The 14,595-nt window shown below is 34.5% G+C and overlaps 2 protein-coding genes across 4 annotated transcripts in view; both read left to right on the plus strand.

Moving 5' to 3' along the window:
* The window catches only part of GABPB1 (GA binding protein transcription factor subunit beta 1), a 975,210-nt gene that overhangs the window by 691,080 nt on the left and 269,535 nt on the right, over nt 1–14,595 (plus strand). The gene's annotated exons all lie outside the window — the stretch shown is intronic.
* Nucleotides 1–14,595, plus strand: part of FAM227B (family with sequence similarity 227 member B) — a gene marked incomplete at its 3' end in the record, with an annotated part of 171,152 nt that overhangs the window by 29,653 nt on the left and 126,904 nt on the right. The window contains exons 9-10 of the mRNA XM_082734424.1: nt 7,157–7,258; nt 11,177–11,303. Coding sequence (XP_082590550.1) covers nt 7,157–7,258; nt 11,177–11,303 — 229 coding nt within the window. The remainder of the gene's footprint in view (nt 1–7,156; nt 7,259–11,176; nt 11,304–14,595) is intronic.

A 14,595-nucleotide genomic window follows, 5' to 3' on the forward strand; every position in this document is an offset into this window, starting at 1 on the left:
ATATATAGCGGTACAAGCCTTTCTCAAGAAACAAGAAACAAGAAAGGTCTCAGGTACACAACCTAACCCTACACCTAAAGGAGCTGGAGAAAGAACAAGAAAGAAACCCTAAGCCCAGCAGGAGAAGAGAAATCATAAAGATCAGAGCAGAAATCAATGAAATAGAAACCAAAAAGACAATAGAACAAATCAACGAAACTAGGAGCTGGTTCTTTGAAAGAATTAATAAAATTGATAAACCCCTGGCCCAACTTATCAAAAAGAAAAGAGAAAGGACCCAAATAAATAAAATCATGAATGAAAGAGGAGAGATCACAACTAACACCAAAGAAATACAAACTATTATAAGAACATACTATGAGCAACTCTACGCCAATAAATTTGACAATCTGGAAGAAATGGATGCATTCCTAGAAACATATAAACTACCCAACTGAACCAGGAAGAAATAGAAAGCCTGAACAGACCCATAACCAGTAAGGAGATTGAAACAGTCATTAAAAATCTCCAAACAAACAAAAGCCCAGGGCCAGACGGCTTCCCGGGGGAATTCTACCAAACATTTAAAGAAGAACTAATTCCTATTCTCCTGAAACTGTTCCAAAAAATAGAAATGGAAGGAAAACTTCCAAACTCATTTTATGAGGCCAGCATCACCTTGATCCCAAAACCAGACAAGGATCCCACCAAAAAAGAGAGCTATAGACCTATATCCTTGATGAACACAGATGCGAAAATACTCAACAAAATACTAGCCAATAGGATTCAACAGTACATTAAAAAGATTATTCACCACGACCAAGTGGGATTTATTCCAGGGCTGCAAGGTTGGTTCAACATCCGCAAATCAGTCAATGTGATACAACACATCAATAAAAGAAAGAACAAGAACCATAGGATACTCTCAATAGATGCTGAAAAAGCATTTGACAAAGTACAGCATCCCTTCCTGATCAAAACTCTTCAAAGTGTAGGGATAGAGGGCACATACCTCAATATCATCAAAGCCATCTATGAAAAACCCACCGCAAATATCATTCTCAATGGAGAAAAACTGAAAGCTTTTCCGCTAAGGTCAGGAACACGGCAGGGATGTCCATTATCACCACTGCTATTCAACATAGTACTAGAGGTCCTAGCCTCAGCAATCAGACAACAAAAGGAAATTAAAGGCATCCAAATCGGCAAAGAAGAAGTCAAATTATCACTCTTCGCAGATGATATGATACTATATGTGGAAAACCCAAAAGACTCCACTCCAAAACTGCTAGAACTTATACAGGAATTCAGTAAAGTGTCAGGATATAAAATCAATGCACAGAAATCAGTTGCATTTCTCTACACCAACAGAAAGACAGAAGAAAGAGATATTAAGGAGTCAATCCCATTTACAATTGCATCCAAAACCATAAGATACCTAGGAATAAACCTAACCAAAGAGACACAGAATCTATACTCAGAAAACTATAAAGTACTCATGAAAGAAATTGAGGAAGACACAAAGAAATGGAAAAATGTTCCATGCTCCTGGATTGGAAGAATAAATAATTGTGAAAATGTCTATGCTACCTAAAGCAATCTACACATTTAATGCAATTCCTATCAAAGTACCATCCATCTTTTTCAAAGAAATGGAACAAATAATTCTAAAATTTATATGGAACCAGAAAAGACCTCGAATAGCCAAATGGATATTGAAAAAGAAAGCCAACGTTGGTGGCATCACAATTCCGGACTTCAAGCTCTATTACAAAGCTGTCATCATCAAGACAGCATGGTACTGGCACAAAAACAGACACATAGATCAATGGAACAGAATAGAGAGCCCAGAAATAGACCCTCAAATCTATGGTCAACTAATCTTCGACAAAGCAGGAAAGAATGTCCAATGGAAAAAAGACAGCCTCTTCAATAAATGGTGCTGGGAAAATTGGACAGCCACATGCAGAAAAATGAAATTGGACCATTTCCTTACACCACACACAAAAATAGACTCAAAATGGATGAAGGACCTCAATGTACGAAAGGAATCCATCAAAATCCTTGAGGAGAACACGGGCAGCAACCTCTTCGACCTCAGCCGCAGCAACATCTTCCTAGGAACAACGCAAAAGGCAAGGGAAGCAAGGGCAAAAATGAACTATTGGGATTTCATCAAGATCAAAAGCTTTTGAATAGCAAAGGAAACAGTTAACAAAATCAAAAGACAACTGACAGAATGGGAGAAGATATTTGCAAACGACATATCAGATAAAGGACTAGTGTCCAGAATCTATAAAGAACTTAACAAACTCAACACCCAAAGAACAAATAATCCAATCAAGAAATGGGCAGAGGACATGAACAGACATTTCTGCAAAGAAGACATCCAGATGGCCAACAGACACATGAAAAAGTGCTCCATATCACTCGGCATCAGGGAAATACAAATCAAAACCACAATGAGATATCACCTCACACCAGTCAGAATGGCTAAAATCAACAAGTCAGGAAATGACAGATGCTGGCGAGGATGCCGAGAAAGGGGAACCCTCCTACACTGTTGGTGGGAATGCAAGCTGGTGCAGCCACTCTGGAAAACAGCATGGAGGTTCCTCAAAATGTTGAAAATAGAACTGCCCTATGACCCAGCAATTGCACTATTGGGTATTTACCCTAAAGATACAAACGTAGTGATCCAAAGGGGCACATGCACCCGAATGTTTATAGCAGCAATGTCCACAATAGCCAAACTATGGAAAGAACCTAGATGTCCATCAACAGATGAATGGATCAAGAAGAAGTGGTATATATACACAATGGAATACTATGCAGCCATCAAAAGAAATGAAATCTTGCCATTTGTGACAACATGGATGGAACTAGAGCGTATCATGCTTAGCGAAATAAGTCAAGCAGAGAAAGACAACTATCATATGATCTCCCTGATATGAGGAAGTGGTGATGCAACATGGAGGCTTAAGTGGGTAGAAGAAGAATAAATGAAACAAGATGGGATTGGGAGGGAGACAAACCATAAGTGACTCTTAATCTCACAAAACAAATTGAGGATTGCTGGGGGGAGGGGGTTTGGGAGAAGGGGGTGGGATTATGGACATTGGGGAGGGTATGTGCTTTGGTGAGTGCTGTGAAGTGTGTAAACCTGGTGATTCACAGACCTGTACCCCTGGGGATAAAAATATATATTTATAAAAAATAAAAAATTAAAAAAAAAAAAAAGAAGAGAAAGACATCTTGATATTTGGGAAAGGTCTCTGGGAAACAATAAGAGAATGGAAATAAACAGCACACGAGTCTCATGTTAGAGAATATGTGTGCCTGGAAAAAGTGGTGAATACCATTGTGTGGATCTGGAAGAGTGGAAGATAAGGTCAACCCCAGGGATCACAGTCTTAAGCTTTAAGAAGGTGTACCACTCCATCAAGGAAGACTGAAAATGGACTCGACTCTCTACCTTCTCCAGCTCAAATTACTCACACAAACCTGCTTATGGATTGTCACAGGAATTTTACACCATGAAGAAATTGGGTGTTAACCAGTTTTACATACAAACCATTCAGTTAGTGCTTTATGTTAGGATAAACTATAGGTTAGAATTACTCTAGATTAAGAATCTCTGTCCTATATTTCTGGTATTGTTAGGAGCTCTGGATGATGCATAGGAAATGGCATATCAGTAATAAAAAGATAATTACTAAGGGAAATTTGTGAAATCAGGAATTACATTACCTGAAATTTCTTTCTCTAGATATGAGTCCTGAATTTATGCTTTCCCAGGAAGACAGAGAAACATTACATTCCCTCTTAAATCTGTTGAGATTATATATAACAAGTTTTTTGAAAGAAACATAATCTAGAAGTGTTCTAGTTATTGTCTTATCAGGAAATTATAGTATTTTATTGTTTTGAATAAACAGACAACACAAAAATATGAATAACTCACTACATTTATAAGATTATTTTTGCAATAATAAGGAATTAGAATTTTTTATCATTTCTTTCTTTTTTTTTTTCTTAATTGGGCTCCATGCCCAGTAGGGAGCCCAATGTGTACCTTGAACTCATAACCTTGAGATCAAGACTTGAGCTGAGATTACGAGTTGGATGCTTAACTGGGTTACCTAGGTGCCCCTAGAATTTTTTTTTTATCTTTAATCAAACTATTCTCTAGAAACAAGCTTTCTGAAATTAAAATGTAATAATTTAGTAATAGTTTTAAAACATTATAATTTACTAAGATTTCTAGGGTCCTGATTTTTGTCATGTTTTGAGAACCAATATATTTGGCTGGGTCAGTGTTCTGCTAGTGTTCTTTGGGAACTAAAGGGGGCAAATTGAAGCAAACTCTCCATGATTTAACTAGAACAGTTCTTCTTTCATCTGTTTAGTTCAATAATCTCTATTATTTTATTTCTAAGAGGGTTTATTGTTAAATATATATGATATATATATAAATATGTTAAAATGGATGCAAAATACATAAATTCTATCTACTTTGGAAGGATAAATAGTACTGATTTTATACCTGGAATATGGTAAAACCATGAACCACTTGTTCAGTTTAGTTACCTGGAGTATAATATGAAAATATATATAATCATACTCTAGAATATAGCATGCTTCAGTGTGGTGGCTCTAACTTATTTCAGTAATTGTTATATGATTAATAGAAAACCAAATTTTCCTTGTTTATTGCCCATGATTTAGTGGTAACCTGGGCTAGTAGAAAAAAATACTGAACTTGGATCCAGAAAACTAGAATTTTAAATCTAGTTTTCCCAAATAGTTATTTATAAGAGTTTGGGCTAGTCAAAAAATATCTCTGAGCATCACTTATCTCATCTCTAAAAAACAAAACAGGTAGAAAATAAAACATACCCTGCTTTTTTTCCCTCTAAGGTTGCTGTATTAAAAGTGATACAAATAAGATACACACACACACACACACACACAAAGAAGAAGGAGAAGATACCCAGTAAACTGTGAAATAGTATATAAATGTAATATGGGAATCAATAAAATAGAGTTAAGAGATCTGGCTTTCAAAAACAAGTTTATGCACTTAGTAAATGTTGTGACCTAGAATAGTTATTTACCTCTCTAAATCTATCGTAAGATTAAAAAAAAAATCACCTAATTTACATGTTTTCTGGGTTAAATGAGAAAGTGCATGTAAATTTGTTTATATGGGGATATATATATAGTAAGTGTTCAATGAACATATCATCACCATCATCATCATTATTATTACTATTATTACTATATTAATAGAACAAAAATTATTCCAAAAATTGCTGATCAATTGATAGGCTAATGACAAAAGTTTCCCTAATAATGTTTGACTAGAAGAACTTTGGTAATGATATTGCCATATGCTTAATGTTTAAAAATTTTCCTTGGGACTTGGGCTCCCAAAAAGATTCAGAAAGCTGGAAAACACATCATTTCCACCCATGTAACAACAAAGAAAAGCGATATAACCTATAAAATTACAACTTTTTTGAACTTATCATATAGTGTAGATTTCAAAGCAAAGAATGTTACCAGGGGGAAAAAGAGTAACTGTATGATGGTAAAAAAGGTTGATTCCTCAATATAACAATCCTGAATATATGTGCACATAATAAAAATGCTTTGAAACATGTTTAATAAAAACTTAAAACTTCAAGGGCAAATGAAATTAATAAGTATACTGAGGTGTTTCAAAACCTCATTCTCAATAATTGGTAGACTGTACAGAAAATCGGTAATGATATAGAAGACTTGAGCAACACTGTCAACCAGCTTAATTGATCAAATTTGACATTTATTAAATATTCCTTTCAGCAACAACAGTACACATTAAACATTTATCAGCTATTTTCTGGGCTAGGAAAACATCCTAATAAATTTAAAACAATTCAAGTCAAACAGTATGTTTTCAGACCAAAATGGAATCATATCATAAATGAGTAACAAAAAGCTATCCAGAAAATCTTCAAATATTTGGAAACTAAATAACACATTTTTCAATATCTATAGGTCAAAGCAGAAATCAATAGAGAAATTAGAAAGTATTTTTGAATTTAATGAAAATATACTTAAAATTTTGGGGATTTGGGTTGCTTGGGTAGCTCAGCCAGTTAAGCATCTGCCTTTGGCTGAGGTCATGATCTTTGGATCCTGGGATCAAACCCTACATCAGGGTCCCTGCTCAGTGGGGAGTCTGCTTCTCCCTCTGCCCCTCCCCCACTACTCATGCACTCACACTTTCTCTCTTTCAAATCAATAATTATCTTTAAAAAATAAAATATAGTTTGTGGGATGTAACTCAAAACAGTATTTAGAAGTTTAGAGGGTTAAAATAACTATATTAGAAATACTATATTACAAATAAGTTCTCAAAAACTATGACCTCACCTTTTATCATAAGAAACTAGAAAAAGAGGAGTAAAAGAAATCCAAAATAAGAAGAAGAAAGGAAATAATAAAGATCAGAGAGGCAACTAATGAAAGGAAAAACTGAAAAACAAAGAAGGAGCTCCCTACTGCACCATCTTCCCAAGTTCATCCTATCAGGATTTGACTATAATATTGAGATTATTATTATCTATACATTTCTTTCTTCTTACAACGTATTTACTGTGTTTTATCTTAGCCATTGTGTCACAATTTTACTAGTTCTGACTGTGATTGTCTCATCCTAGTAACTGCTTTAATTTCACACTGAGTTACTGATAGTAAGTTGGAGTAGATATAGGACAAAAGAAATTAATAGTCATTGATTGCCTCTACATGCCAGCTTTAATGCAGGAACCTTCATTAACTCATCAAATGTGTGTAGGGTTTCTGTGTGCCAGGCACTGTGCTAAGTGCCTGAAAGACAAAATCAAACTAAACATGATTCTTGTCATTATTTTACTATGCTACTTTAAGGTATATATATTTTATATACATTTGACAGATGAGGAAACTAGGACTGATTAGCCCAGGGTAAGGAAACTAATGAATAACAATGCCAGTGTTCAAATTCAGGTCTGCATGATACCAAACCCATATTCATTCTCACTGATCTGCCTTGTAAGAATAAATAAAATTACTGACATTATGCATACAAATTCCAATTTAAAATTATAATATTAGTGCTTTTAATTTCAGAAAATGTTTTATTTTTAAGCCTGACAGAGAGAATCAAGATTCCTTGTTTGACAGAATTTCAGAAAGTTATGTGATACTTTTCATGAACATCCCTGCAAGTCGAAAAGATGCATTCCTTCAGGTAAACATAGAAATTAACTGGTTACACTAAGCATTTTTAGAGCAAATGAAAATTTAAAAATAGTTATTTTATTAAAATATCTATTAGAACATATTTTGTTACTTTGAAAGCAAATTTCCTGAAGTAAGTATTTATAATGTTTTAAAAGTTACTTTCCCCCTTCATTTTATTTTATTTTATTTTATTTTTAAAGATTTTATTTATTTATTTGACAGACAGAGATCACAAGTAGGCAGAGAGAGAGGAAGAGAAGCAGACCTCCCACTGAGCGGAGAGCCCAATGCGGGGCTCAATGTGGGGCTCAATTCATGACCTGAGCTGAAGGCAGAGATTTAACCCACTGAGCCACCCAGGCGCCCCACCCCCTTCATTTTATTGTATTCCTTTGCCTTGAAGTCTTACAGAATTTCCTTAATGTGGTATAGATTTTTTTTTTTTTGCATATTGGTAATTTGAAAACTACTGTCTTATTCTGTGTATATTCTTTATTTTTTTCTGTTTACCTATAAAATTATCATTTTTCTTTTACTTATAATGTATCTCTGTTCTGTTTAAGAGGACTTGAGAGGTTTATGTTATATGTAAGGACTAAGTACCTATTACAGTAAATGAAAACAGACATATTTATAATCAAATGTTTGTTTTATATTTTTGTTATTATAATAACTAGTAAATAGGATTGATTAAAATAATTTGTGTCCTTCAGTAATGTGAAATGAAAATGTATAGGAATTTCATTAGATACTTGTAAATTTAAATATCCAGCACCTCAAAGCAGAAGTCACTTTTACTTTGTTCTGTTGACATCTGTAAATCAGAAATGCATTCATATTTTGGAGTTGATAACTGTTTTCATGGGTAGAGCAGTAAAACTTAAAAACAGTAAAATGTCCTTCCCAATGAAAACATAATTTTCAGTCTTCACCTATCTTTCTTACTCACAGCCATATACATGCAGTGTCTATAAAAGGAAACCAGTTAAAAAAAAAAAGGGGGGGGGGGAAACAATAGTCGATGGGGAATAAGGAGACTTGGTCTAATGTCCAGAATCTGCTAATTACCTGGGTGACCTTGGGCAACACATTTGGTCTCTCAGTTCCGTAGCTGGAAGAGGTTGATTATGACTGTGATTCATGAACTGTCATTTTATAGAACAGTGGTGTTCTGCAAGACGGACTTGGATTTTCTCTGCTAATATTAAAATATTTTTTATTTCCATGTAAAAGTTAGTTAATGTTTAGGATTTGGGGCAAATTGTCTAAAAATGACAAAAACAAATACTTCTCTTATCCATGATCTTTCAATTTTCTGTCCTTTTGTGGTAGGTGAGCCTTGTCTACCTACATGGTTTGATGACATCAAGCATTCTTTAACATTATGCTCTTGAGAAAAGGATAACAGGCCTATTTAACAGGGCAAAGAAAGTACTGGCACCACTGCACATCTTTTTGTCCAAATGTTCTCTCCTGGGATGGATATACCTTTTGATAGATATTATATTTATAACTTTTCTCAAATCATGACTTGGTTTTTTTCTGGATCCCTATTTTTTTGTGGCTTTTTCTGAGGGGAAATAAGAAGTTATTTAATCAAGATTCAAAACCTCTTTCAGAACAAATAAAATGTACATATAGGTGATTTGACCACTTGGCTTGGGTTCAGTCTTCTTTTAATACTCCCTTTCTGTGTCTGTGCTTGAGAATGAAGACATCTGCCTATACGTCTATCTCCTCCAGAGCTGTTTTAGTAGAAATAAAGTCTTATCTCCTGATGACAAATTTCCATTATATTTCACTCATTCAAATAAGTCAGGATTATGTTACTGCTTGTTCATCTGATTTACCTTACCTAACAAAGAGGAATTTATTAATTTTTAAGAATCAAAAAGTCACTGTCATGTCCCACTATTCAGTACAAATTAGCTGAATCTAAACAGATTTAGTATGACTTTTACTTGCTTTTCTTCCAGTGTCATACAATGATAGACCTTCAGAAATTTTCCCAACACAATTTGATACTTGGTCCTTAATCATGAAGATGAGATATTCACAGAAAACTTAAAGAAGTTCCCCCTTTCAGCTTGTTCAATCTTTTAATTTTAAATGAATGTCACTATGATTTTTATCCCAAAATACGTGATTATTTCTGGCATGATTCATTTCAATAAAATTAAATACACAAATATGTTAAAGCATTCCCCACCACCACAACTACCACCAAAATAAATAAATAAATAAATAAATAAATAAATAAATAAAAATAAATCATGGAGTTATTCAAAGAATATTATCACTTATCAGCAAATATTATCACTTGCCACTTGGAGTAGATGAGTTTTAGTTTCTTGTTGTTGCTATAACAAATTATCACAAATTTAGTGACTTTCAAGACAAGAAAAATTCATTGTTTTAGTGCTATAGAGGCCACAAGTCCAAAATGAGTCCTTGGGGGCTAAAATCAAGGTATCAACAGGGCCAGTTTCTTTAAGAGGCCCTCCATTTCTTAATCTCTTCTAGCTTCTGGTGGCTGACAGCATTCTCTGGATTCTGGTTGTATTGCTCTCATTTCTTTTTCTACCATCTCATTGCCTTCTTCTCTTCTGTAGTAAAAATTTCCATAGCCTTCCTCTTACAAGGACACTTGTGATTGCCATGAAGGCCCACTGGATAATCCAATATAATCTTCCCATATTAAGATCTTTAACTTAACAAAATCTGTGAAGCCTTTTTGCTGTATAAATGAACATTTACACACTGCAAAGACAGTGACCTCTAAGGGACACTTAGATTACAAAGTTTTACATTTAATATTAAGGACTGAATGTGTTTTTAGGTATTTATTTGGTTGCTGAGTACCAGAATAATAAATAAAATTTTTAAAAAATTTAATATAGGGCGCCTGGGTGGCTCAGTGGGTTAAGCCGCTGCCTTCGGCTCAGGTTATGATCTCAGGGTCCTGGGATGGAGTCCCGCATCGGGCTCTTTGCTCAGCAGGGAGCCTGCTTCCTCCTCTCTCTCTCTCTCTGCCTGCCTCTCTGTCTACTTATGATCTCTCTCTGTCAAATAAATAAATAAAATCTTTTTAAAAAATTTAATATAAAAATTGTAACTTTTATGTTTAGTCCCTTCCTAAGAAGAGTTTAGTAGTTTAGGGATTTTATGTCTAATACAATAATGGTAGAACCATATATTTGTTGACATCTGATCATAGTTTTCATATGTAAACAATACACTAATAATTTCAATATATTAACTTACCTAAACAGACTTCAGTTGTTTAAATATATGCTTGCTACTCTTCTCACACACACACACACACACACACATAGAATAATAATTATGTGAGGTGATAGAGGTGTTAGTTAATGCTATGGTGGTAATCATATTGCAATATGTAACATGTATCAACATGTTGTGTACCTTAAACTTACAGAGTTATATGCCAATTATAGTTTAGTTTAAAAATGCATAAATATATTTTTATTATAATGACCTATATGTGTCATTTTCTAAAAGAGCATAACAATACCGAGGCTAAATGAAATAAATAATCATCAAACTTTATCTTAAAATATAACTATCAAGCCTACTCTTGTTAACTTCATTCTTTACCCAATTAAATTTTCTAAATAATAAAACTTAAAATAGAATCATCAGACTTTATCTTAACTGTTAACTTCATCTTTTTATCCAAATTAAATTTTCTAAAATGCCAACAAATAGCTAAACTGACTTTATTCCCAACTCTTCTTTGTTCGTGTCCCTCAATTAGAGGTACAAAAAAGTTATCAGTGGCCAAACACAAGCTATGAGAAAAAAGGGACCTGTATATTTCACAAACTTAATAATCATTTTTTTAGTAGTTTACATATACTACATAAAATATAAAATTATTCTAATATGACTCTATTTTGGGTAGGTGTATCCTGATTGTTTGTCACAGGCCATCTATGCAACATTCCAGGAAGCATTTCCAGAATCCAGTAATCTTTTCAATGATGAATTTAAAGAAGAACTAGGGAATAACATTTTTCTTTGGTTGTCAGGTATGAGTAAATCATTTACATATTGATCATTATTTTGATAAATAAAACTTTTTGTATACAGTATCTTGCTTTCTCCAGCTAAAAAAAATGGTAAATCTCTGCCTTATAAAACATGCCATATTGATGCCTATATTTTTTAAATTTTATTTTTTATTTATTTTCAGCATAACAGTAGTCATTATTTTTGCACCACACCCAGTGCTCCATGCAATCCGTGCCCTCTATAATACCCACCACCTGGTACCCCGACCTCCCACCCCCCACCCCTTCAAAACCCTCAGATTGTTTTTCAGAGTCCATAGTCTCTCATGGTTCACCTCTCCTTCCAATTTCCCCCAACTCCCTTCTCCTCTCTATCTCCCCATGTCCTCCATGCTATTTGTTATGCTCCACAAATAAGTGAAACCATATGATAATTGCCTATCTTTTTAAAAAAAATTATATGTGTGGAATTGTTGGATTATACACCTGAAACTAATATTACACTGTATGTTAACTAACTGAAATTAAAGGGGCACCTGGGTGGCTCAGTGGGTTGAAGCCTCTGCCTTCAGCTCAGGTCATGGTCCTGGTCCTGGTATCAAGCCCCGCATCAGGCTTTCTTGTTATGCATTGGCAAAAAGTTAAGTGGAAAACTAAGGCTACACGAGAGTCATGATTTTTTTTAATCATGAATATGTTTTTACAGGTTTCTTTCCCATGCTTTTTCCCATATTGCATATCCATCAAGAGTCAAATGTTTCCTGAGTCTATCCTCATAAATGACCTTTTTGATTTTTACTACATTTTATCTCTCACTTGTGACTATTTGCACTGGCTAGAGCACTTGTTGAAAGAATTTTATAAGACATGTTTTTCTTATTTCTTGTTCTCTTGTTTCTTTCTTAGAGAAAAGGTTTATATTGTAGATCTAAATGCCAAATTCAGCATTCTCCTCCTTAATGTATCAAAAATTTCTTTTTCAGGATAAAGTAATCACTATTAGGTGATAAAGTAATTACCTTTATTAGGTAATTACTCATTGGCTTTATCTGTCTGTACATTACATACTCAGTTCCATTACTTACATTATCATTGGCTTTCATTTTTGTTTCATTTTTTCACCAACAAAATTTTTATTACCATAATTTCTTATACACAGTAAGAAAACAGATCACTAGAGACTCTATTAGTTTCCTCTTGCTACTGTAACAAAATTAGCACTTAGCTGTTTAAAACAACACACTGTATTATCTTACACTCCTGGAAGTCAGAAATCCAAAATGAGTCTCACTAGGCTAAAATCAAGATTTAGCAGAGCTGTGTTTTTTCTACAGGTTTTGTGGAAGAAATTTTTTTGAAGCCTTTAGAAGCTGTGTACATTCTTTAATTCCATCGCCCTCTTCCATCTTCAAAGCTAGCAATGGCTCATCAGCTTCAGATAAGAAATAAAAAACAAAAACAAAAACAAACTAAAAAGGAAAAAAAAAGCAAAATACTTTAACAAGCAAATGCGTCCACCAAAAGTGAAGGTGAAGACTCTACCCACAAACTACCAGAACTCATACAGCAATTCAGTAATGTGGCAGGATACAAAATCAATTTATTGAAATCAGTTGCTTTCTTATACACTAACAATGAAAACATTGAGAGGGAAATGAGAGAATCGGTCCCATTTACTATAGCACCAAGAACCATAAGCTATAACCATAAAGCTTATAAACCATAAGCTGGGAATAAACCTAACCAAAGAGGTTCCTCTGTACTCGAGGAACTATAGAACACTCATGAAAGAAATTGAAGAAGACACAAAAAGATGGAGGACCATTCCATGCTCATGGATTGGAAGAATAAATATTGTTAAAATGTCTATACTGCCTAGAACAATCTATATATTTTCAGTGCCATCCCAATCAAAATTCCACTGGCATTTTTCAAAGAGCTGGAACAAATAATCTTAAAACTTGTATGGAACCAGAAGAGATCCCAAATTGCTAAGGAAATGTTAAAAAAGAAAAACAAAACCAGAGGCATCACGTTACCTGATTTCAAGCTTTACTACAAAGCTGTGATCACCAAGACAGCATGGTACCAGCACAAAAACAAACACATAGACCAGTGGAACAAAGTAGAGAGCCCAGATATGGACCCTCAACTCTATGGTCAAATAACCTTTGACAAAGCAGGAAAAAATATACAGTGGAAAAAAGACAGTCTCTTCAATAAATGGTGCTGGGAAAATTGTGTAGAAGAATGAAACTCGACCATTCTCTTACACCATATACAAAGATAAACTCAAAATGGATAAAAGACCTCAACATGAGGCAGCAATCCATCAGAATCCTAGAGGAGGACATAGGCAGTAACCTCTTCAACATCAGCCATAGAAACTTCTTTCAAGATGTGTCTCCAAAGGCAAAGGAAACAAAAGCAAAAATGAACTTTTGGGACTTCATCAAAATCAAAAGCTTCTGTACTGCAAAGGAAACAGTCAACAAAACAAAGAGGCAACCCACAGATTGGGAGAAGATATTCACAAATGACACTGCAGACAAAGGGCTGATATCTGAGATCTATAAAGAACTCCTCAAACTCAAGAGACACAAAACAGATAATCACTTCAAAAAATGGGCAGAAGACATGAACAGAACCTTGTCCAAAGAAGACATACAAATGGCTAACAGACACATGAAAAAATGTTCATCATCATTAGCCATCAGGGAGATTCAAATCATAACCACATTGAGATACCACCTTACACCAGTTAGAATGGCAAAAATTAACAAGAGAGTAAACAATAAGTGTTGGAAAGGATGTGGAGAAAGGGGAACCCTCTTATGCTGTTGGTAGGAATGCAAGTTGGTGCAGCCACTTTGGAAAACAGTATGGTGATTCCTTAAGAAATTAAAAATAGGGCTTCCCTATGACCCTGCAATTGCACTCCTGGGTATTTACCCCAGAGATACAGAAGTAGTGAAAAGAAGGGCCACCTGTACTCCAATGTTCATAGCAGCAATGGCCAGAGATGCCAAATTGTGGAAAGAACCAAGTTGCTCTTCAACAGACGAATGGATAAAGAAGATATGGTCCACATATACAATGGAGTATTATGCCTCCATCAGAGAGGATGAATACCCAACTTTTGTGTCAACATGGACAGGACTGGAGGAGATTATGCTGAGTGAAATAAGTCAAGCAGAAAGAATCAATTATATGGTTTCACTTACTTGTGGAACATAAGGAATAACATGGAGGACACTGGGAGAAGGAGAAGAGAAGTGAGTTGGGGGAAATTGGAGGGGGAGATAACCCA

The sequence above is a fragment of the Mustela nivalis genome, assembly GCF_964662115.1.
Source record: "Mustela nivalis genome assembly, chromosome: 6".
NCBI lineage: Eukaryota > Metazoa > Chordata > Mammalia > Carnivora > Mustelidae > Mustela > Mustela nivalis.